The sequence below is a fragment of the Hydractinia symbiolongicarpus genome, chromosome 5 (genome assembly GCF_029227915.1).
Source record: "Hydractinia symbiolongicarpus strain clone_291-10 chromosome 5, HSymV2.1, whole genome shotgun sequence".
In the NCBI taxonomy this organism is placed as follows: Eukaryota; Metazoa; Cnidaria; class Hydrozoa; order Anthoathecata; family Hydractiniidae; genus Hydractinia; species Hydractinia symbiolongicarpus.
The window spans coordinates 10,505,921-10,528,082 of record NC_079879.1 but is presented as its reverse complement, the minus strand read 5'-3'; the positions used below and the strand labels follow the sequence as shown (position 1 = coordinate 10,528,082).

Below are 22,162 nucleotides of genomic sequence, written 5' to 3'. Positions count from 1 at the left end.
ATTGACAGAAAAAATATGTATTTGTTATATAGAGAGGATGTCGGATAATGCGGTTTCATTTGTCGGGTCCATTTGGTTGGAGAAGTATGACTGAACGTCTGTCGGACTTTTAATATCGATAAAGTATGAAGGGTACTAGTTATGTTGTACGTCGTGTGTCGGGACCACTTAGCCCGGTGCTAAATGAAGTCGTTCCCGAAGATTCTGGGTTCGAGGTTGGAAGAATTTTGATTTCATTTGGACACGCGTACCTGTTTTAAGTTGTTTTAGGGCGGCAGATCAAATAAAACGTTTTAATATTATATATTTTGTTAAATCCGTTCCTTAACACAATCTTTAGAACGCCAGAATTTCGGCGTGAAAAAGCTTTACATTATCTTTGCCCTTAACTTAGTGCTCTAATATCTCCCTCCTAGTGCTCTAATATCTATTCGCTTTCTTCGCTTTTTGGTTCATAGTTAAGTCAGGCGGCTGAAATTTGATAGCTAAATTATCAGGTAATGAACAATTTTCCAGTTTCATTTTCGTCGGGAAAGTAAAAAGTGTCAAAAACCTTTCCCGGCGAAAATTTTCCCTCTCATGAATATTTTCCCCGACAAAATTTTGTTCGATAAAAGTATTTTAAAATTGTGTTCATGCGATCTCTTACCTGCCGGAGTTGCGTGGGGTTAGTTTTGTGTAAACTTTGCACGAAAATGATAATTCCATTACTCTTACCATGTAGCCAAAAAAATTGGATAATTTTAGAATAAGGTACTTTACATTAAAAATTTGCTTTGTTATAACAAATCTTTCATCGCTACATAACTATTTACCTTAAATATTCTAAGGATCTTACTTGTCACAATAAAAGTTTGATTGCCAAAATAATTATTACATAAGTTACATTTTCTGGGTAGCAGGCTCTTATGAACTAGTGTGACGCGTCTGGTGGTGTTTGCGAAAATTTTGCAGATTTACAAGTTGCGTTATCGACTCTACCGCCTGTTCAGCTAAATTTATATTAGAGTAAACGACCCATTGTCTGTAGCTATCAAATTTCCCTACTTAGCATGGAACCAAATCATAACGTGACCTCTGAAAACGTAAGTGTAGCTAGCTAGCTATTTTTTCATCATCAAGATGTTGCGTTACTTCAGCATCAGTTTGTGTGAGAAGTCTCTTAATAAAGTAAATGCATGCACATTTACACTTGACAGTGCACAATTTTTAACACGCACAATTTATCCACACAGGTGTGCTACATAAGGGTGTATATATTCTAGAAATTTAAAACAGTACAGTAGCCATTCAAATTTTAAATTTTTTTATTAAGCTCGTCCTATGATATGATGCAGTTAGGGATACCACCTTGATTCTCAGAAATTCTGAAAGAAGAAACAAAAAAAATTAAAGCAAAATGAGTTGCATAATTGGATTTATCAGCAAAAATTGTTTATATAAGCTAGGAAAATTCAGAATATACTTATACACGATGGTTATATATTTGGCTAAATATAGGGGAGGGGGAGTCAAGTTTTAAGTTTTCAGGTAAAAGGGAAATACTAAAAAGTCTTTAATAGACCTTTTTGAATATATTACAAAATTAGACAAATGAACTGAAGTTTATATAATTAAAATAATAATTTAGCTCTGATCAAAATATTCAAGTGAGATTTGGCTTCCGTGAATTTCCTTCAAAGACCCATTGTGAAGTCCAAAATAGTGAATAATAGTGCTGAAGGTGTTAGGGGAGTGGTGGTGGGCACTTGTCATATAAATGTAAAGCTTCTTGGTATTAAATTTGACACTCAACTTAGTTTTGCAGAACATATATAAACACACTGTGCAAAAGAGCTAAGAGGGTGCCGATAAGCTGCAAACGCCGCATATATACGGGCGGGACTTTTCAAATAAGCGGGCGGTTTTCCCCTGAAATATATGCAACATTCATAGCATCTGAGTTCAATTATTGTCCATTAATCTGGGGGTTTAATAGCAGGAAATCTTATTTCAAAGGTGGATAGAGTTTTAAAAAGGGCATAGCTTAACTATTTTTATTTTTGGAGCCTTTTTTTGTTTGTTGCTGATGCTGCTTTATAATTGTGTTCGTGAATAGTCATGTCATATAAAAATAATACTTAAAAACGATTTATTGATATAGCTAGAGTAAATTTCAGAGTCTCAAGTTTTGGACTCTGGCTGATCTTATTTTGTTCTCATTTTCAGCAAAATCTAAAAATGTTTATATGAAGTTGTTTCTTATAAAACAAAAATTGTGAGAGAATAATAAAAACGACCAAAGTTTGATTAGCTAAAATTAATGATCCATGAAAATTATCAAAAAACGATTATTACTGCATATTGTTTCTGTGAACTTTGAACTGTAGATAGTTTTTACTATTCATCTGCACGAACATGATTGTAATTATTTTTGTGTATGTAACCCAGAAATTTCAACCTTCAAGTTTTCTCAAATATAAGGTTTTGTGATTGTGTCTCTCAAAGGTGAAGCCTTGGTTGCCATAGAGAAAATTTTGTATCTTCAGTTTATTGCAAAAAGATATTTCTGCAAAAGTTTTTGAGAGTTTTTTTAGCATTACTATTGCAATAAGCACAAAATTTCACCAGTTAAGAAAAAAGTACAAATAATTAGGATGAGTGCAGAAACTATTTCCATACAAATGTGGTACATATAGATGAGAGACACAATAAGAGGCTTAAACGTAATTTTCCTTTTTCTCAAAAAAATTAATCTGTCTGTAGGTAAAAATCTATACTGTTAACTGCCCTTGAATATTACATCCCATAAGCTATCACTTTACAGAGCTAAGAAAACATGCTTCAACACTATGATCGATTTGTCAACTATAGCCATCCTTGTTGGGTAAACAATCTTTTTTCTTTTTTTTGTATACAATTCACATTGACACTCAGTATTTGTAAACATAGTTCAAATATATAACCTTTGTTCAATTATTCGTTGTTGTAGATGGTCAGGGAATTTAAGTTTTTGCGAAGAACATTCTTCCAAAGAGAAAGCAATAAAACCTTTTGAAAAAAACTCATTTATAATGCACTCATATATTTTTGGTATAAATAACACATGCAATTCTGACTGTTTCGTTTCACTTGTTTTATTATTTCCCTTGAATAGGAAAGGTTTACCCTATTCACTTAGCTATAATATGTAGTGTATCACCCTTTTACTTAAAGGATACATACACTGTTAAATATAGGGAATAGAGGAGTTACATTTCTTTGCTTATATAGTTACACATCCGAATTTGTTTTAATGTGATGTGAGAAAGGCATTGAGATATGGTATTTGGATTTAATATTACACCCTAATCAGTGAATTTATACAAACATTGACAAACACAAGAGTGGAACTAAGGGCAGTAAAAAAGTTATGAGCAATGGAAATAAAAACAGCATCTAAAAACACCTTAAGTATCACATTGGATAATTTTTTTGATATGAACACACTTTACTGTTAAATCTAGTTGTTAGCTTGCTGAAGATCGACAGTCATTTACCCATAACAGTAAAGTTGATGAAAATTAATCAGATTTGGTTTTTGTAGCTTAAAAATTTTGTGCGTGGTTTGGCATGACCTGGTTTTGGCTGACAGACAAACAGACAGAGACTATTATTATAGAGATAAAATTCAAACTTTTTTAACTAGCTAGCTAGCTATATTCTTCTACATTTTGCACAAAATAGATTATTTTACATGAATGGATGTACAAATTACGTTCTTAAACCTAGTAATGTAGTACTAAATAAAGGTTTATTTTGAGAAGTTAGCAACAAAAAATAGCATGAAACTAGACCTTCAACGATTTTTGAAACCCATTGTTTATGTGAATAAAGCTGACTTGTTAAGAGATAAGATCTTTCTTAGCTAATTCCACTTTCACTTTTGTTTTTAATAACAGTTTATTTACATCACAATTAATTCAATAACAAGTAAGAGGATTATGCAATTGTCTTCCTTTATTTTGATTTTGTAAGAATTAAAGTATACAAGCTCCAATGAAACCTTGTATTATATTCAAACATTAAAACTGAAACTTTAAACAAATGTTTAACAACAATGGAAATAATCTGATAAAAGCTTTTCTAGACCACTACTTTTTAATTATCAGATTTTTATTTATTCAAAACAAATTTAAAACTAATTCCTTAGCATAATCAGCTGACCAGCCAAATGTTTCTTTTTCTTCTTGCAATAACCATTTAATTAATCAGCACATCAAGCACTTTTTTGCACATGTTTTATAAATCATTTATGATGTCGTTTGGAGACCTTTTGTGATAAAAATTGAAAAACAATATAAACAGTCATTATTTGTCATTTCTTAAATTGTTTTTATATTTTAAATTAGCTAATTGCATCTCCTAATGAGGTATACCCCTGTTATATTCATTTCTCTGAACAGTATCAAGTGAGAAGATTTTGTGTTGGTTAAATTTATTAAGTAAATTTTATTTTTTCATGAAGGGTAATATGGTTGCTGAAGAAACTACAACAAACTCACCTCCTGCGTCTTCTGAACATGATAACAAAGAAACGACAATCAATGAAAATGGTGTTGATTCTCCTCAAATAAATAAAAAGTCCCGTCCTACTCCCGAATCTGTTGCTATGGACCGTGGAGTACAAAATATTGCTCGAAAAGCACACAAGAATAACAAAGGAGATGACAAAAAGCTTGGTATTAACTTTTTCACCAATTTTTATTTCACTTTATTTATTCTTTTACATTTTTGATCTGAGTATTTATATTGTTGTTATAATTCTCAATTAGTTAAGGACAAATTTAGCTCAAATGTTAATCCAGAATTTTTTAGAGTATAGTTGTTTGTTTGTATACAAAATCAATGGCAGCATTGCTGTGCTTTCCTTTTTTGAAATTTTGGTGCAATTTTAGTGTGCCAATACCTAAAGATCAACCTTATAGTCTTATAACACTAACATCAAAAAGATAGCATTGAGAATATAGCATTGAGAAACCAAATTACTAGAGTTTGATTAAAGTATATATGTCCAAACAAATAATCTCTGGCACTTTCTTTTTCCCTTTGTGCAAGATGCCATTTACTAATGAAATGAATTTCAAATTTATTTGTTAAATTTTTAAATTGTTTTAAACACCTTATTTTTTCATTCCCGGGATATTTGAGTCTTTGTGTAACCAAGATATATATAAAATGTTAATTATCGCTAGAATTGAAAACACTTCAAAAAATTGTCTTAGCTACTCCAACATTAGCAACTTGCTTTTAATTGAGCAAGATCTGCTGAACTTTTGTTTAAAATTGTCAGCAAAATTGGAATACCATATTTTTAATGTCATAAAAAGGTTTTAATACCTTGTTTCAAATCCTTCTACACCTCCCACTTTATTCTTATCATGTATTTCACTTCTATTACATTCATATTCCTATTTTTTTTGCATTTAGTTGATCTATTGGTACATGTGTTCGATAGTTTGGAATCACCTGAAAAAAAGATGGAAGCTCTAGCAAGAAAATATGTTCAGCTGGTAATGACTTTATACAGGCATTACTTCTCTTAAAATTTCACCTCTCGCAATAACATATAATTTCCCTAAATAATATACAATCCATTTATATATTTTGATTTAGATCTTGTATAAGTATATGTTATAATTATTTCGTTTTCAGGCTGCAGATCAAAAATCTACAGAACAAAGACTAGAGGAGTTTGAAACTAAACATACAAAGGTAGTCAAGATTGATCCCTTATAGTTTCTGATGGTATTGTTGTTAATAAGGGGCTTCATAGGCAGTCCTATTGCATTTAATCACTGATTAAGCTACAGAAGTTGGTTAAGTTCATCAACTGCTCAACTTAGAGCCCTGAATGGAGTCTGAATTTAATAGTCTCTGGCATGACTTGTTCAGGACTTGAACCCAAAACTTACTGGAATAAAAACAAACACTCTACCACACGGCTACTAGCCCACAAAAAGTTGTTAATTATCAATTGATGGGCGGTAATAAGATGTAATTTTTTTGGTGTTAATAGACTTTTCTTATCTTGTTTAACTATTTTATAGTGTTTTAACTCAAAGTGGTAGCGTTGTGAGGATTTGTTTTGTTTTTTAAGAACTTATAATGCTTGCTAATAAAAATATCAAAATTCAAAGCTATAATACGGCGTATCCACCAACAGTACTAATTGTTGAATACTCTACGTTCAGATTAAAAGAGAAAGGGATCACCTACAAGCAGAATACAATAAACTCATGATAGCAAAAGGTAAACTTGAAAGTCTTTGTCGAGAACTTCAAAAGCATAATAAACAAATAAAGGAAGAGACACAGCGTAGAGCTGAAGAGGAAGATCGGAAACGAAAAGAGTTATCTCAAAAATTCCAATCTACAATAAGTGATATAACGTCACAGATGGCGGATAATCACAAACGTAACCAGCAGTTGAAACAAGACAATAACGAGTATGCTGTTTGTTGTTGTTGTTTATTGTTGTTGTTGTTGTTTAATTTTTTTTGTTTTTGTTTTTGTTGTTACTATTTATTGTTTGTTGTTGGTGTGGTTCTTGATTTTATTGTTGAACTAAAACTAAATTCTTGTGTGAATTTGTCTAGTTTGGCCCAAAAGCTGAAGGGACTTGTAGAGCAATACGAAGTGAGAGAGCAGGTCAGGATAATTTTATTAAAAATTGTGTTCTGAAGGAATTCGCTGAATTTTCAAACTTCATTTAGTCTGCGCTATAAACAAACAAAAAATATTCGATTACTGACCAGTGCCAAAAACAAACCTCCATTTTGTGACATTTAAGCAAGGTCCCTAAAAAAAAAGTGCTGAGATGTGATAATATGTGGGTTACATCTTTTAAAATTTATATAGATCCCTAGCAATAAAACGAAAAAGAAATAATTTTCTTAGCTTACATAGGCATTTTTTATGACAGAATGTTTCATATGTGGTGCACAAAAGGAGTAAAATCTAGAAGCCTGGTATCTTTCTGATAAATACTTTTTTTCTTAAAAATTTCCAAGATGAAATTGAGCATAAAAGTGGGAGAAAACCGTGAGACACACTGCAAATAACTGTTAAAAATAGTTGTTTTAAAAATGTCACTCATTTTTGACAGTGATCTTTAGCAGTTATACCCGTTGCAAAGTATAATTCACTATATTCAGTTAAAATGTCAAGTTTTACCAATGTCATGGTATTACTTCCTTAGCACATAGAAAAAGTATTAAAGGCTAAACAACTGGAGCTACAATTGTGTGAAGCTAAACTACAACAACAAAATCTCATCGTTCAAGAAGAAATGGAAAATCATTTGAAGGAGAAACACGGTGTAAGTAGTTGAATCTGTAGCATTTTAGTTCTAATGCAAAGTTCATGTCTGTTTGACCTGTAATAGTCAATGCATGTTTAAATGCATGAAAAAGGGAAGTAAAGGAAAGGAGTTTTAATTAATAGAAAAGATGTTATATGATGGGTAATATTTCAGTCATCTCCTGAACGAAAACCTTATTGTACTGACCCTTTGTTCGATTATGATATTGTTTTTGACATTTTTTTCGAATTTTTACATAATATATTGAAGCCTTTTTCTGAAATAAATATTTTTTACTGTTTTTCTGAATACATCCAGGTGGGAAAAAAAACAGAAGAACAATTAAGTTGATCTAGATACCCTAAAAATGGACATCAGATATCAACTCTCAAAAAACCTAAAATGCCAAATGCGAAAACTCGCACCATTCAGAAAAGATTTTTGTTTCTAAAAGTCCAAGTTGCCCATTAAGAAAATTGAAGTTGTAAAATGAACTTTAAGAACTCTACTTAGGCTTCTGAAAAAGAAAAAAAAAATTCAGCTGCACGAAATCAAATAACATGCATCTAAATGTTGTTTTAAATTGACCAATTTAGGTTCTTGAAGAATCGTTGATCTATAAAAAGAAATGCGAAGAATTATTAAAAACCGAAGCAGAACTTCGTGCGCAGGTATCCTAGCTATTTTATTATTGTTTTCCACCAGTCGTACCTTTTTACTTCAGGAAAAATTCAACGTGTTTATGCCATTTTTTTTGTCTTTTCGTAGTTGGCACTGTATACAGAAAAGTTTGAGGAGTTTCAAACCACACTGACGAAAAGTAACGAGGTGTTTGCGACGTTTAAAAAAGACATGGATACGGTATTGTTGTTTGTTTGTTTGTTTGTTTGTTTGTTTGTTTGTTTTTGTTTGTTTGTTTATTTATTTTAGTGACCACGTCTGTAAATGTACTTTTTGATGTTCTTATTTTTATAATCAATGGCCCAGTTAATTGTCAATGTAGATATATCGACGTGATTCGATGTAGTAGAAATTTTGCCCAGACAATATTTTTTTTTGGTTGCAAACAAAATGAGATTTGAGAACTCGATGCATTTTGAAAAGACATTTTTTTATGTCATTTTTTAACGTGTTAATTTAGATGACGAAAACAATTCGTAAGTTGGAGAAGGAATCTAACATGTGGAAGACGCGTTGGGAAAACACCAATCACTCCTTACTTCAAATGGTTGAAGAGGTACGAGCTTGAATACGTTCTTTTTTTATATCACATCTGGTCTGGCTTTTATGGATGAAGAATGTTCTATGTACTGGTCTAATTTTGTGTTGTATTTCACTAAATTGTAGCGCAAACCCGAGAGATTAACGCTTAACATTGTTTTTTTATGAACATAATGAAGGTTTCGACAGCATCCAATCCAAATAAAAAAAAATACAGCTTAAACTTTTGTGAACATGCGTTACGTTTTTTGCTTTTCGTCTCTTATTCTGGCTGAAAGAGCAACTGACAATGAGTAAGAAAAATGCGAAATATATAGCATAAATGCCCTGACTATCTTACGTGAGGGTAATATAAAAAAAGATAATTCTAAAGCGAACTATTGTGTAATAACCCTAATAATATGCTTTTTCAATCCTTCGCTATTTTGTTAATTTAGGTTATGGTTACACTTTCCTTACTTTTCTTCACTTTGTAAACACCAAGATTTCTTCCCGTGAACAGAGATTTTTTCACTTCATACATGCAGTACATTAATGTTTTTTAAAACAGTCCTTGCCTTTTTTCCTATAGTAGTGCTTATATTTACGGTGTGCCGAAAGATATCAACCACATGCTTTTAAAATTTATGCTTATATTAAACGGTGTCATTTTTATGCTTCTTTATTCACATGCTAAATTTGTATCCCTCTTGTTATATTTATCAGGAGTTCGTCTTTGTTTTCAGCGGACTCAAAATCAAACGACAATTTCAACCATGAAAGGGAAGGTTGATAAATTGGAAAAGTTATGCCGTGCTTTGCAGACTGAAAGAAAAACATTGAGACAACAACTACAAGAAGAAAAGGTAATTGCAAACCTAAGTTTCTTTACAAGTAAAACGAGCCGTAAACCATGAAAAACAAAGCAATTTGAAGTAACAGCCAAGCCTGAAGTGAGTGGAAGAAAAGAAAGAGGGAAAAACATGGATTATAAAAACACCAATGTAGTTTTGCTCTAGTTATTTAAGCTTCGCACGACAAACGCGATGTAATTTGAAGCTTCATTTCGATAGGCGTATTTTTTATTAGATAATTACGAAGCAACCCTTAAGCACTTCGGGGACTGTTGTGCTATGCTGTCGTTGATTCTTGTTAAATTTGCGATTTTTAATTAAGTAATCTATTCGTTTTGATGATCAAGAAGGGATATTCTGTTCATTTTCAGTTTAGATGTTTAGTTCTAATTTCGGTCACGGTATGGAAACATCGAGAGTTTTTTGAAGTCGGGGAGCATACTGGTCCGAAAAATTGATACCATTTCCAGTAGTGTTTTAAAAACTTTACAGGATGTTTTCTAATACAGCATGTCAGGCCTCTCTGAACAAATTAGTGCCATGTAATAGTAAAAATATTTTCTGTCTAGCCAAATGGTGTTACTTCGCCTGAACCACTGTCTGATATCAGCGATCCTCAAGTGAGCAGTACCACCCCCTCTCCACTTCCCGATGTGCTCCCTCCACCTACCGATACGCCACAGTCGCAAGATTCGGAGCAGGTTGGAGAAAATGATTTACCAGAAGCCGATAAGCAGCTGAGTAAAGATGGAAATGAAGAAAAATCTCCTGAGAATACAAAGGACAAAGAAGCACAATAATTTTCTTGAATAAGTGTGAACCTTGTTTGTATAAAAGAATAATTTTTACTGAACATATTTTAAAAGCTTACTATGTTTCGTTTATTTTTTACTTCTGTTGGGTTTTAGTTGACTGTTAACCGTAATAAAGCAACTCTTTACCCAGGGTCACGTTGTGGTGGTATAGATTTGTTTAAAATTGATGTTTACATTTTGCGTTAATGAATAATGTGTAGCGAACATTTGATATTTTAACTACATCAAGTATATTGTTACTCAAACACGTAGCGATTTACGAGTTATCTAATTTTCATTATTGTTACGATCGTAGGTACTGCCACAACCCCAGGAATAATTATATGAACAAAAAATTTTTAGAAAGAGGAAAATTTCGGTTCATTTTTTCTTCACTGTGCAAATTTAGGTCACTCTCAAATCGGAATCAAAATCTACAGCAACACCTTTACACCAACCCCAGCTTTTATTCTCTTAATATCAGCGGGTCAATATTTAATCAAGCGGTGTGGGAACAACCTCTCTTCCCCAGGGGTTCTTACCTTTTTGCATCGAGTGTAGCGCCGGAGACGAAATTTGTCAGCCGTCAAGGGGGGTAAAAATTAAAAACAAACGAAAGTTTCTTTCTTGTTTTTATTTTAAAAAAAGTTGGTTCATACAATGCTCCTTGTATTGGATATTATGTCAACAAACACTGAAACTCGTTTTCAAAGCATATTCTTTGTCACCGTCAATGCCCTTATTGACAGGTGTATTTTCGTCTCTCCGACAGATAAAAAAGAAATAATAGGTCATGGGATCGAGTTGACTATTATTCAAGAGTCATTAAAAATAGTCCCTGATGATTGAACCTCAGCATATATATTCCCAAAAATTTGGAAATCGAGCCAACAGTCATCTTATAACAAGAATTCTTTTGAAAAAGCGTGTGAATTAGTGTCTAAGCAATTTTGAGCAAATATGGAAATGGCGTAGTGGTAATATTGTTCGCAAATTGAACAGTTTTGCATAACATAATTTCTGATGCGTAATGTATGCAAAATATTTCGCCGACTATTTCCAAACAAGGCATGGTTGTAAAATCTAAATTGGATGCGTCAAACTTTTTTTTAGTTAAAAACAAATGACCGAAAGGAACAACAAGTTTCGCTGTATGTAAAAATAATTGTTGGGAGGTTGCTGATTTTGCTAAATCGAAAGAGAAGGGTAGCATATAAAAGGGCAGTTGTGTTTGTACCACATATTCATCAATACTGTTGAATCTTATTACGACGTGAAAATGTCTGAAGAATACAAAATCCGTAAGTACATGGTGTGCTTTTTTACCTTTATTTTGGGCAATGGTATTTAAATTTCTCTCTTGCTCCTACATCTGGTTTATGTTGACATTTGTTTTGTAGCCAGCTAGAGCTAATGACATATAAGGGTAACACTGCAGCGACATAGTCATTTATTGCATTTCTATGAGTTTTAAATCTGTAACTAGCTAGCTAAAATTTTATGTTTATACACACCAACTATCTAAAAGCTAACTAGCTAGCTAGCAATACATGGAATCACGGTCCCGATATTTACTTGCGCACGCATCTAAGTAGATAGATAGATAGACCCTAACCCTAACTTAATGCCTGATGCGCGCGCAGAAATAGAGGTAAAAATGTAAACAAACTAAGCAGAAAAGTTACCTCCATTTCTGCGCACGCAGGAAAAACACGGCACTATGATTGAGTGTACAGTACCGCCTGCGTGTAACTTTACATGTACGCGATAGTTATCACCTTCGCATGAGCTTTCGGTAGCCTTAGAACTGTCGTTGTTATTGTTAACCTATTGTTAAATACATGAGCTATTTTTGCATGTTGAAAACAATAGAGTTCATGTCTTGTTCCCTAAATTTAATTAGCTCATGTGAACTGTGTGTGTCCCATTGTTGTATTTAATTGCTACAGTCGTCAAGAGATCCACGAACGAAAATAAAATTTAACAAAGGTTTATTGTTTTTACTCACTTTACTTAAAACTTTAAAAATAAAAGCTTTTTTAGATCGCGTTTTAAAAATTTAAAAATGAAAAACGGCGATAGAAAAGATTTTTAGAACACATTTTAAAAGTTTAAGATTGAAAAACGGCGATAGAAAAGCTTTTTTAGATCGCATTTTAAAAGTTTAAAAACGAAAAATGGCGATAGAAAAGCTTTTTTAGATCGCATTTTAAAAGTTTAAAAACGAAAAACGCTGATAGAAAAGATTTTTAAGATCCCATTTTAAAAGTTTGAAAACGAAAAACGGCGATAGAAAAGCTTTTTTAGATCGCATCGCAAAACAAAATGTTCTCACAATTAGATCTGTCAAGAACGTCAAAAGTTAGATTTTTAGATTTTTCTTTCTTCGGTATTAAAATTTAATTTGTTTTCAAAATCTTATCGTAAAGGGGAAAGTCCTGAAAGTAGGGTTTTTCCGTTTGCACTGTTAAACGTTGCTTTTTATAAGAAGATCTTTTAAAAGTTTTGCATGTTAAAAAATATGCTTCGATGATAAAGAATTATTACTAAAAGTTTTAAAAAGTAGCAACATTAGTTTTTTTTAAATATTAAGTGTTATGTTCGTTCTTTTTTCTAAAATAATATATTTCAATAGCCTTCGTGATCTTTAACACTTTTAAACAACAACATGCATGTTACATGTGACAACAAAAGGATTCATCAAATCTTATTGTTATGACTCGCGCACGACGATAACAATAGAAAGCAATTAAGTTCGTGTTTAAACAAAAGATATGTGAACGTTCTTTATGTAGACATGAGATCGTTACATGAGGTCGTAAAACTCGCGTACATGTAAAGTTACACGCAGGCGGTACTGTATTAATAATGTGCGAGTTTTTTTTAAAGTTTGCAGATTTTTGTTACTAGTGTATACCGGCCTAGTTACTTGATTATCTAAACAAACAGTTTTAGCATTTAAATAGAAGTTATGCCCCTAGAAACATCATCATCATCATCATCATCATTCTCAGCAGCTTAATGTCCGTTTTCCATGCTAGCATGGGTTGGACGCGGTATATTAATGACCCTCTTCCAATCTGATATAGACTGTGTTAGATCTAAACTCAACTTTCTCTGTATCAAGTCTGTCCTTATAACATCCTGCCAAGTCTTTCTCAGTCTGCCTTCGGGCTTTGCCCCAGGAACTATCAAGTCTCTACACTTTCTTACCCAATTACCCCCTCTATTCTTTCCAAGTGCCCCAGCCAATTCAATCTTCTTATCTGGATAACATCTTTAATTCTACGGATACTTAGCCTGCTTCTTAGCTCATCCGAACTCTTTCTGTCTTTCAGACTGGCGTTACACATCCACCTAACAATTCTCATATCATTTCTTTCTAAATGGTCAAGATCTTCCTGCTTCACTGCTCATGTCTTACTACTGTACAACATAACACTTCTTACACAGGCCTCATACAACCTACCTTTTAACTCAATTGACAAAACTCTGCTAGTCAACAAAGGAAGTAACTCTCTGAGCTTTTTCCAGGCAGAACCTATCCTGCAAGTAATCTAGGGATAGAATCGTATTAGAAACTAAGCTGAATTTCCACTTAACAGCAAAAGGTAACAGAACAGATTAAAACAAGCAAGATACTTAGATTTGAGTGGTTTGTCTGCTCTTTATTTTTTTGTTTTATAATTTTGCATTCCTGAGCACAAGGAAAGTTGAAATGGTTTTAACTTTAAGTTTTGATCAGGACAGTTTGAAACAGAAACGTTCACTAACCAATCAGATTCCAGAAGTCACAATTGTTAGTTCCTTCTGTTTCATTTCGGATGTGTGTAGTTATTTTATAATACATATCTATTTAATTGTAAGTTTACAGCAATAACAGAAATTATTACTTTTTATGTGATGTAGTTGTTTTGATTATGCTTTCACAATGACAGGCATAAACATGCTTTTTTGTTTGTTAAGAAGGAAGACCCACACAGGGTAAAATGGCTATTAAATTTCAAGATTTTTTTGTAAACATTATCCAAAAGGAACTGAGATTAAATTTTAACTATATACAAATATAAATTCTATTTTTTAAAAAATGTTCACTAACTTTACGTGATTTCCTTTTTTTTTTGGTCGATTTCTTTGATTTCTATGGTCTATTGTTTATAGTTTTCCCTACAAAAATGCTTGCGCAAGTGCAAAGAAATTGCAACCTTTTAAAACTTTTGTAAACATTGGCAAGCCTTCTATTACATCTTTTTCTAAAGGAAATGTGTGACTAATAATATTTATGCGGCATGTGATATGTGAGTTGGCAATGTGACATTTAAGTCTGTACTTGGTCACAAATCTGCAGTTTGGAATATACAGATATAGAAACAGTTTCTAATGTTGTCATTACAACTTTTTTTAAAAAGATGGATATATATTAAATGGAAATAGTTTAAATTTAGAAACTCATTAAAAAACTATAGTTAAACAGATAAATACTAAATACATATATTGCAAAAATGATGTTGGGCAACCATCTGATATTGGCCAAGTTGGTTAGCAATCTAGCAAGCAAGGATAAATTATTCATAAAATCAACCGAAGACACTACAACTAAGCTTGAGAATTTGTGGAAAGTGTGTTAGAAGGGTTGGTGATAATAAAAAAGGTTTATGCACATCATTTTGGACATGAATATATTTTTTGCCTGAGATTTGTTTGCCAAAGGCAGCACTTTTGCATTTCCTATAGGGCTTAATTTTTTATGAAAACCCCATAACATAGGATCTCTATGTTAATTTGAATAAAATTTCTATAAGTAAGGTTGTATAAACTTGAACGGTTGAAAACCAGGAACAAAATAACAGAAGTTTTACTGATAGTCTCTTTCCCTAAAAAGCATTTTTTGGTTCTTATTAAAAGATATATACAAGCTCCTACATGCATAAGAACAAAAAAAACTGATAAAACAAATATTAGAGTATAATGATCTGATTTTCTATAAAAAAAATTATTTATATGGATGAAGCTTTACCTAAATTCAAAGGAGAATGCAAACCTTTAAGGAAACCTTATGTTCAATATCTAAGAAAAATCCTGTAAAATCTTGAAAAAATCATTAAAATTTTTAACATTTATTTTAGTCAAAACATTGGCCGGATTACCAAGGACAGTTAGAGGTCGTCCTATAACAATTCACAGTGACCCAAAAGGAAAGAACTATTTATACTGCAACGGAAACAGCGTATTTATTAGAGATATAGAGGTAAGGGGTATTTTAAGTCAGGTTTCTTTAAAAATACATTTTTTATTTGTATAAGTATATTACTGTATTCTTTCCTGTTGTTATTGATTTTAGGATCCAAGTGAAACAGATATTTATACTCAACATGCAAAAGACACGACTGTTGCTGCCTATGCACCGAGTGGATTTTACATTTGCTCAGCAGGTATGTATAAGAAAAAAAATAGAACCTGAAAAAGAACTGATGAGTATAGAGTATACATGTCAAGTATGAAAAGTTATTAAAAACATGTTTTTTTAATGAGCTTTCGGTTTAACCATTTTTAGTATGGTAAATATTTTCAACGTTGGGCATTTTTAAAAAATATCTCATTTTTAAGCCTTTATTTTAGAAATTAAATAGTCTAATATATGAAAAAGAATAATATATATTCTTTATAAATTAAAAGAATATTATATATATATGAAAAAGAATATACATATTATGTAGCACGTGTAAATAAAATGTTGAGTGTAAATGTTTAGTTAAATTTCCTCTGTGCAAATAAATAATAACATGCTTAAATGAAAAGATGGATATAAACATGGACCATAAATGCTATAGATGATTTTCAGAAAAAGTGCAATACTATTTTTGAGACATTTGAATAAGCTCCCTTTGGCTCTAGTAAAGCCACAAATAGATGCTTATTAGAAAGGAGCACATAGAAAAATATCAAAAAAGGTGGGTGCTTATATTCCTTAAAATTAAAATCCTAATTTGGTTAATTTAACATCTATTAATTTTATGTATTTAGATTTGTCTGGAAAAATCCGTATCTGGGATACTGTAAACAAGGAACATATTTTAAAATATGAGTATCAAGCACTAGGTGGTGTCATTAAGGATATTGCTTGGACTGAAGATAGCAAAAGAATAGCTGTTTGTGGTGAAGGCAGAGAAAAGTAATTTTTTGCTTTAGTTTTCTTATGTCATGTGTTTTCAAAGTTTTGTTTTTAGAAAACTAAAAACCTTTGAACTCAAAATTATCAACAATAATTGGGCTTCTTGCATTTCCATTTTAATAGTTATGGAAATGTTTCGAATGTTTAAGATCCATGCTGTTTTGATTCATTTTGGGTCAAAACTTTGTAGAAATGCATTTTGATCAGTTTAGGACAAAATACAGGATTGACCTCCTTTCATGTGTTTATTTGGGAAGTAAATAAATTTATTAATTATGATTACCAAACAACCAGTGTTTATTTTTAATGCATTGCAGTTGTGAGTTCCTGAGCTTTTCTACGTTTTAGCGTCTGATTTTTTTTAGTTTTGCAAATGCAATCATGTGGGATACAGGAACGTCAGTTGGAAAACTACATGGTCCTGCTAAATCTTGCAATAACGTAGCAATTAAGCAAACACGGCCATATCGATTAATCCTTGCTAGTGAAGATTATTCGTCTTACTTTTTTGAAGGACCTCCATTTAAATACAAATCAACTGCCCTTGTGAGTGTATTATTTGTATAATACTTAAAATGCCCGACTATTATTTTGTTTTCATTTATTGCAAAACACTTTTAGGATCATAAAAACTTTGTTAACTGTTGCCGTTTTTCACCAGATGGTTCCAAGTATGCAACTGGAGGAGCTGATGGCAAAGTAAGCATATTTAAGATAAAAATGAATTTGCAAAAATTCTATGTTAGTTTTTTTTTGCATGACTATGGAAGGAGTTATTTCAACGATATTATACAGAAGGTTGTACTAACTAACAATTGCTTACTACCAATAATACTATTATAGAACACAAATTCAGTCAATCTTTCATTTCTTAGTTATTCCTTTATGATGGAAAGACTGGAGAACGGTTGGGTGAGCTCTGTGAATCAATTGGTAAAATTCACAATGGTGGAATATATGGCGTAAGACCTTTTTTTAAAGTTATTGCATATTCGAGTATTCCTTATGTTGGATTATGCAGGTAGAGTTTGCATTATTTTTGTTAAGATTGCATGGAGTCCTGATAGTAAGCAGTTAATGACATGTTCTGCTGACAAAACAGTCAAAGTATGGAATATTGACGAGAAATATTATTCTGACTCAGCAGCTGGGTAATATTTATTCTATGCTTTAATTTCACTTCCATTGTATTAAACGTAGCTATTTGTTTTTCTTACCCTCTCAGGGAATAATTTAGATTTCAGTCACTAAAATCGACCGATATTTTTCTTGGTATTTTATTAGTAGCGTGTTCAAATCCTTTTTTACTTTCAAATTTGTAGAGGCGATGAAACTTCAATGGGCTTACAATGGTTAGTTACTGTTTTATTGTATATGCTACAAGATGATGGAATAAACTGTTTTTATCCAAATTTTGCATGCTCACTTTTTATTTTATCTATTTGTTTGTTTTTGTTGTTGTTTTAAAGCTTTAAGTTATAATAGACTAAATTTATTTTTAGTGTTTTTAAGATGGGTGATACATTAAATGACATGCAAGTTGGATGTGCATGGATCGGAGACACTTTACTAAGCGTTTCATTAAGCGGCTTCATCAATTACCTAGATTTAGAAAACCCTACTTCACCAAAGAAAATTGTAAAGGTGAGATTTTGGTGAAATTATTACATACCATACAGGAATGTGTAAATGTCCTGGGTGTTGAATTATACCCTGGGAAATATTAACTCAAAAGGAGTGTTAAAAAGTCTTGATATTATCGTCTTGTAACTTGAAGTAAAGAGGTTATTGCTGAGAACATAATTATATATATATATACCTTTTCATTCTCGCAGGGTCACAACAAATCAATTGTGGCTTCTTGTATGAATGAAGATCGTTCTGCTTTGATCACCGCTAGTTTTGATGGCTTGATTTATATCCTTTCATTTGTGTTTCACATTGACTTAATTGTTTTTTGTTTTGTTTTTTTGTTTTTTTGTTTCATGGATTTTTGTTGTAAGAAATCAAAAAGCATAAAATGTATTAAAAATTATCAGAAAAATTAAGGCTGACAAACTTTTCATATATCTTTTATTCTTTACTTTCTTTCATTATCTTTACAGTATTTAAATATTTATTTACGGAAGCTGAAAAACCTTTCAGTTGCTCTTCTTGTCCTGTGCTGCCCTTGATGCGATCAATATATAAAAATGATTCATATTCGACTTTTGATAAATTCATTAAAAGAACAGATTTTGAAATGAAAATATGTTCCTTAATTATTCTTATACGTTACTGGGACTTGGCAACAGGCATGGCTGAACCAATCCAAGGTAAAGGACACACTAATCAAATCCAAAGAATGGCATGCATGAACGATGTTGTAATAACATGTGGTATGGACGATACGATCAGATTTGTCTCTTTGACTGACAAAGCATACAAGTGAGTTGACACACATACAATTTCATAATTTATGCAGCCTAATTAACCTTAAAAAGGGTATGTTGTTCAAATAGAACTTTTTTAAGTTTAGTTTTATCTATTTTTGTGTTATAGGCACCTTATAAATAAGGTTTATCTTAGAACCAGGTATTATTGTCTTCTTTTCCTTCTTCCAGGGATACTGTTATTAAGGCGCCATCTCAACCACAAAGCGTTTCAGCCGGTGCTCTTGGAATGGCAGTGGTTGCATGTTTAAATGAGGTGAGCAAATTAAAGAAAACTTGAGGTAGATTTAAAAATAGAAAAAAATGTTATTTTGATAACTTGTAATATTTTTACTTACTGTGAAATTCCTATTTTTTATCATCAGCTTTTGGTCATTCAAGACATGAGAGTTACACACACGTACAAACTAGAGTATGAAGCAACTTCTGTAGCTGTGTGTAGTGGCCTGAGCAAAGTGGCTGTTGGTTCTGACGAGGTAAATAATTTTCACGTGATGTTTGTAATTATTACCATGTAAGATTTTTTTGTTGTTTGTTGATCCAAGTCTAAGCAGGCAGAGTGGTCAGAACTCACACTTACAAAAAACCACCCCCACCTATTAGCAGAAACCCACCTAAAATGCCAAAGGTCGAGTCCCACCACCTGAGCTGCATGTCGTAATACACATGAGTGTTTCCATGAAAGAGTTGTTAACATGAAGAAACTATTATCAATTACTCTGACTTGTCAATTTTAATTTGACCCAAGTTCCCGCAAAGCAATCTGCCTCTAAAATTAAACATTTATATTCAAGTACTCCTGGTTACTTGTTGCATTTCAGCTTTTCAGTTACATTTTTTTTAAAAAATCTCTTTTTGTTCAAATAGGTCTCAGTCAATACTTTAACGCATTATGATCATGCATATTTAGAGCCTTCTGGCAAATTAGCACATTAAAGCTGTGTAGATTGTAAGTGATACGGCAATTATGATTGACAAAACAAACTGTGATGTCAATCTCTTTTTATTTTCGTTCCCAGGTCACGTCAAAGGTGTTTCTGTACGACATCGAGGGAGATCAACTGAAGCAAGTTGATAGCTTCCCAATGAGTGGGAACACCACAGAGTTGAAATTTTCACCAAATAATGCACTCCTTGCAGCATGCTCAGGGAAGAAGCAAGTTAAGATTGTAGAAACCTCTGACTTTAAGGTGAGCGTTTAATATACTTATCAACCCAATCTTTTAATATATTTTTTTTCTGTTGAATTTCACACAATTTTGATACCTTAACCCCTTCATACGCGTTTTTTATATCAAGTGTATTTTGAGATGATATTAAAGCCATCCAAATTAATATTTGAATGGTTAAAACTATGTTAATGTGTCATTTAGTAAAGCATACCAGAAGGCCCACAAAAAAGATTTGCGTAACAAATTATTACGAAAGTTTTCATGCAAACTACAGAACTTCTTTTTTACTATTAACAGCTCCCAAGAAATAGTGGGAACTAATATTTGTGTTAGGGTTGCTGTTTTTTATTTCTGAAAATCAGTATGATAACTGAAAATTTGCTTTTTGTACATATTTTATGTCACAACCTAGTATCACATATTTAGTGGTAAAAATACATAACCGTTTCACATATTGTTTTCATGAAGTTCCAATGTATTCTAATAACCAAGAGTAATATAAGCCTGAACCTCAAATAACATGAGAAATATGTCTCGTTACAAATATTAATACTTTAAGAATTTTAGGACTATTTCGTCTATTCATTGTTATTAAACAGAAAGAGGTTTTGTCATTAAAGTTGTTTGAACTAAGCTGAATGATTGAGAATTATGCAATTTTATGTTGTTACTTCACTTTGTTTTACACCAAATCTTTAACGTAACTTGTTTCTTTCACTTAGACTGAACGAGCTAACTGGAGCGCACATGCTGGAAAAGTAAATTCACTAGCCTGGACACCTGATTCTCGGCACTTGGCATCATGCGGCATTGATGGTGCATTACATACTTATGATGCAGAAAAGGGGAAAAGAGGAATCGATATTAGAGGTAAGATAGGCAAGATAAAAGTCCAACTACTTAAATATAATTTAGGTCTTCCAAACAAGAATTCAGCTCTAGTATTTGTTTGGCATGTAGATACAATTTTTAAAAGCGTTCAAATAAACGTAAGCGTTCCGAAAAGCTCCACCATGGCTGATTAAGTCTGTCTAAATATTGTTCTGAGAAATTTGAATAACTTTGCCACTCTCCGATTAAAGTAACAAATTCAATGCTATATTATAAATAAAAGTGTGGCAAAAATAACAAAGTAAGTGGCAAAAGAATCTCAATCTTAATAGGTCAAATTCTTATTGTATTTCAGCCTTTTTAATTTCGTAAGTTAGACTTTGTTAAAATGATTACTTCTATACAAAGTTTAAATTTCCACGTCAAGAGTTGATAACGGGGAGAATGTTCGCGAATCAAGTGTCTACAAATTTTACACAGGAATATTTATGAATAAGAAGAAGACGTCTAATGATATAAATATTGAAAGCATGTGAAAGACAACGAAGTTGAAATGTTACTAAAACTGAAAGTGTGATTAGTTGACGAAATTGACTTAAAGAAAACATTCTTGCGAGTTTTCTACGATATGTACTCGTTCGTAATCTATCTAACAAGTTTATGCAGACAATATTAAATTTTCGCCAATATGAAAAAATCACAGCTTTTGTCCGAGAATTAATTTTCGCGAATGGATGGTATTTTCCACAGGATGAAACAGTGGCGAATAAGAATCAATAAATCTTTTCCCCTAAAATTTACTTCTCTTGAGAGAGGCGTGTTTAATGCGATGGTAGTGTACATAAAAATGGTTTTGGCATTTTAGAACTATACATACGATCTGTACATCCTGTAAATCTAATTTATATATTTTCTTAATTAGGTGCTCATTCTCAATCAGTGGATGTGACTTCGATACAATGGTCAGACGACAACACTTTAATTACAACCGGCCGACAAGATTGCAGTGTACGCTTATGGCAAATCACACACTAAAAAATTATAAACTGTTCAATTTTCTGTTTTGTTTGTGTATTAATTTTTTTGTCGCTAACTCTTTGATAGCCTTTTTCGATAATTTTGTATTTACGCCTTTATTTTTTTAAATTCAACCCAGCAGCAAAAAAAATCGGACAATTAATAAATAATGTCAATTACTTAAACACGGTGTCTTGCTGCCGATGACGTCATTGGTTTTGTTCTGTCATATTTATAGATTTTTAAATAAACTTGTGTGTGATTTATTATTTGAGTATTTTGTAGTACGATGCGAATTGTAGATGGAAAAATATTTTCTAAGTTACTGTCGAGAAGGTTGTCTTATTTTGCTACAGTATTTTTTTCTTTT

The 22,162-nt window shown here is 32.0% G+C and overlaps 2 protein-coding genes across 2 annotated transcripts; both read left to right on the top strand.

Annotated features, from left to right (window-relative positions):
- The first annotated feature begins 926 nt into the window (after positions 1 to 926).
- Positions 927 to 10,244, top strand: LOC130644721 (alpha-taxilin-like). Its single transcript, XM_057450437.1, has 12 exons — positions 927 to 1,085; positions 4,487 to 4,700; positions 5,449 to 5,531; positions 5,674 to 5,733; positions 6,213 to 6,466; positions 6,617 to 6,668; positions 7,219 to 7,338; positions 7,917 to 7,991; positions 8,089 to 8,181; positions 8,462 to 8,557; positions 9,267 to 9,386; positions 9,944 to 10,244. Exons 1-12 carry the CDS (start codon positions 1,053 to 1,055, stop codon positions 10,172 to 10,174), a joined length of 1,431 nt encoding a protein of 476 aa, XP_057306420.1. The 5' UTR covers positions 927 to 1,052; the 3' UTR covers positions 10,175 to 10,244.
- Positions 10,245 to 11,309: 1,065 nt separating this feature from the next.
- Positions 11,310 to 22,145, top strand: LOC130644704 (WD repeat-containing protein 1-like). Its single transcript, XM_057450414.1, has 17 exons — positions 11,310 to 11,469; positions 15,295 to 15,416; positions 15,510 to 15,600; positions 16,193 to 16,340; positions 16,706 to 16,886; positions 16,962 to 17,039; positions 17,216 to 17,302; positions 17,388 to 17,491; positions 17,663 to 17,692; positions 17,843 to 17,984; positions 18,176 to 18,257; positions 18,614 to 18,767; positions 18,944 to 19,028; positions 19,138 to 19,248; positions 19,792 to 19,962; positions 20,667 to 20,814; positions 21,698 to 22,145. The coding sequence occupies exons 1-17, from the start codon at positions 11,448 to 11,450 to the stop codon at positions 21,808 to 21,810; spliced, it is 1,869 nt and encodes a 622-aa protein (XP_057306397.1). The 5' UTR covers positions 11,310 to 11,447; the 3' UTR covers positions 21,811 to 22,145.
- The last annotated feature ends 17 nt before the right edge of the window (positions 22,146 to 22,162 follow it).

What these genes read in the sequence shown, in the direction of transcription:
- LOC130644721 (XM_057450437.1), top strand. Translation starts at nt 1,053, where the DNA reads ATGGAACCAAATCATAACGTGACCTCTGAAAAC. An exon ending in CAAGAAAATATGTTCAGCTG is followed by an intron (nt 5,532 to 5,673) that starts GTAATGACTTTA and finishes TTTCGTTTTCAG; the next exon opens with GCTGCAGATCAAAAATCTAC. An exon ending in TACTTCAAATGGTTGAAGAG is followed by an intron (nt 8,558 to 9,266) that starts GTACGAGCTTGA and finishes CTTTGTTTTCAG; the next exon opens with CGGACTCAAAATCAAACGAC.
- LOC130644704 (XM_057450414.1), top strand. Translation starts at nt 11,448, where the DNA reads ATGTCTGAAGAATACAAAATCC. An exon ending in TGTGGTGAAGGCAGAGAAAA is followed by an intron (nt 16,341 to 16,705) that starts GTAATTTTTTGC and finishes GATTTTTTTTAG; the next exon opens with TTTTGCAAATGCAATCATGT. An exon ending in ACTTCAATGGGCTTACAATG is followed by an intron (nt 17,693 to 17,842) that starts GTTAGTTACTGT and finishes ATTTATTTTTAG; the next exon opens with TGTTTTTAAGATGGGTGATA.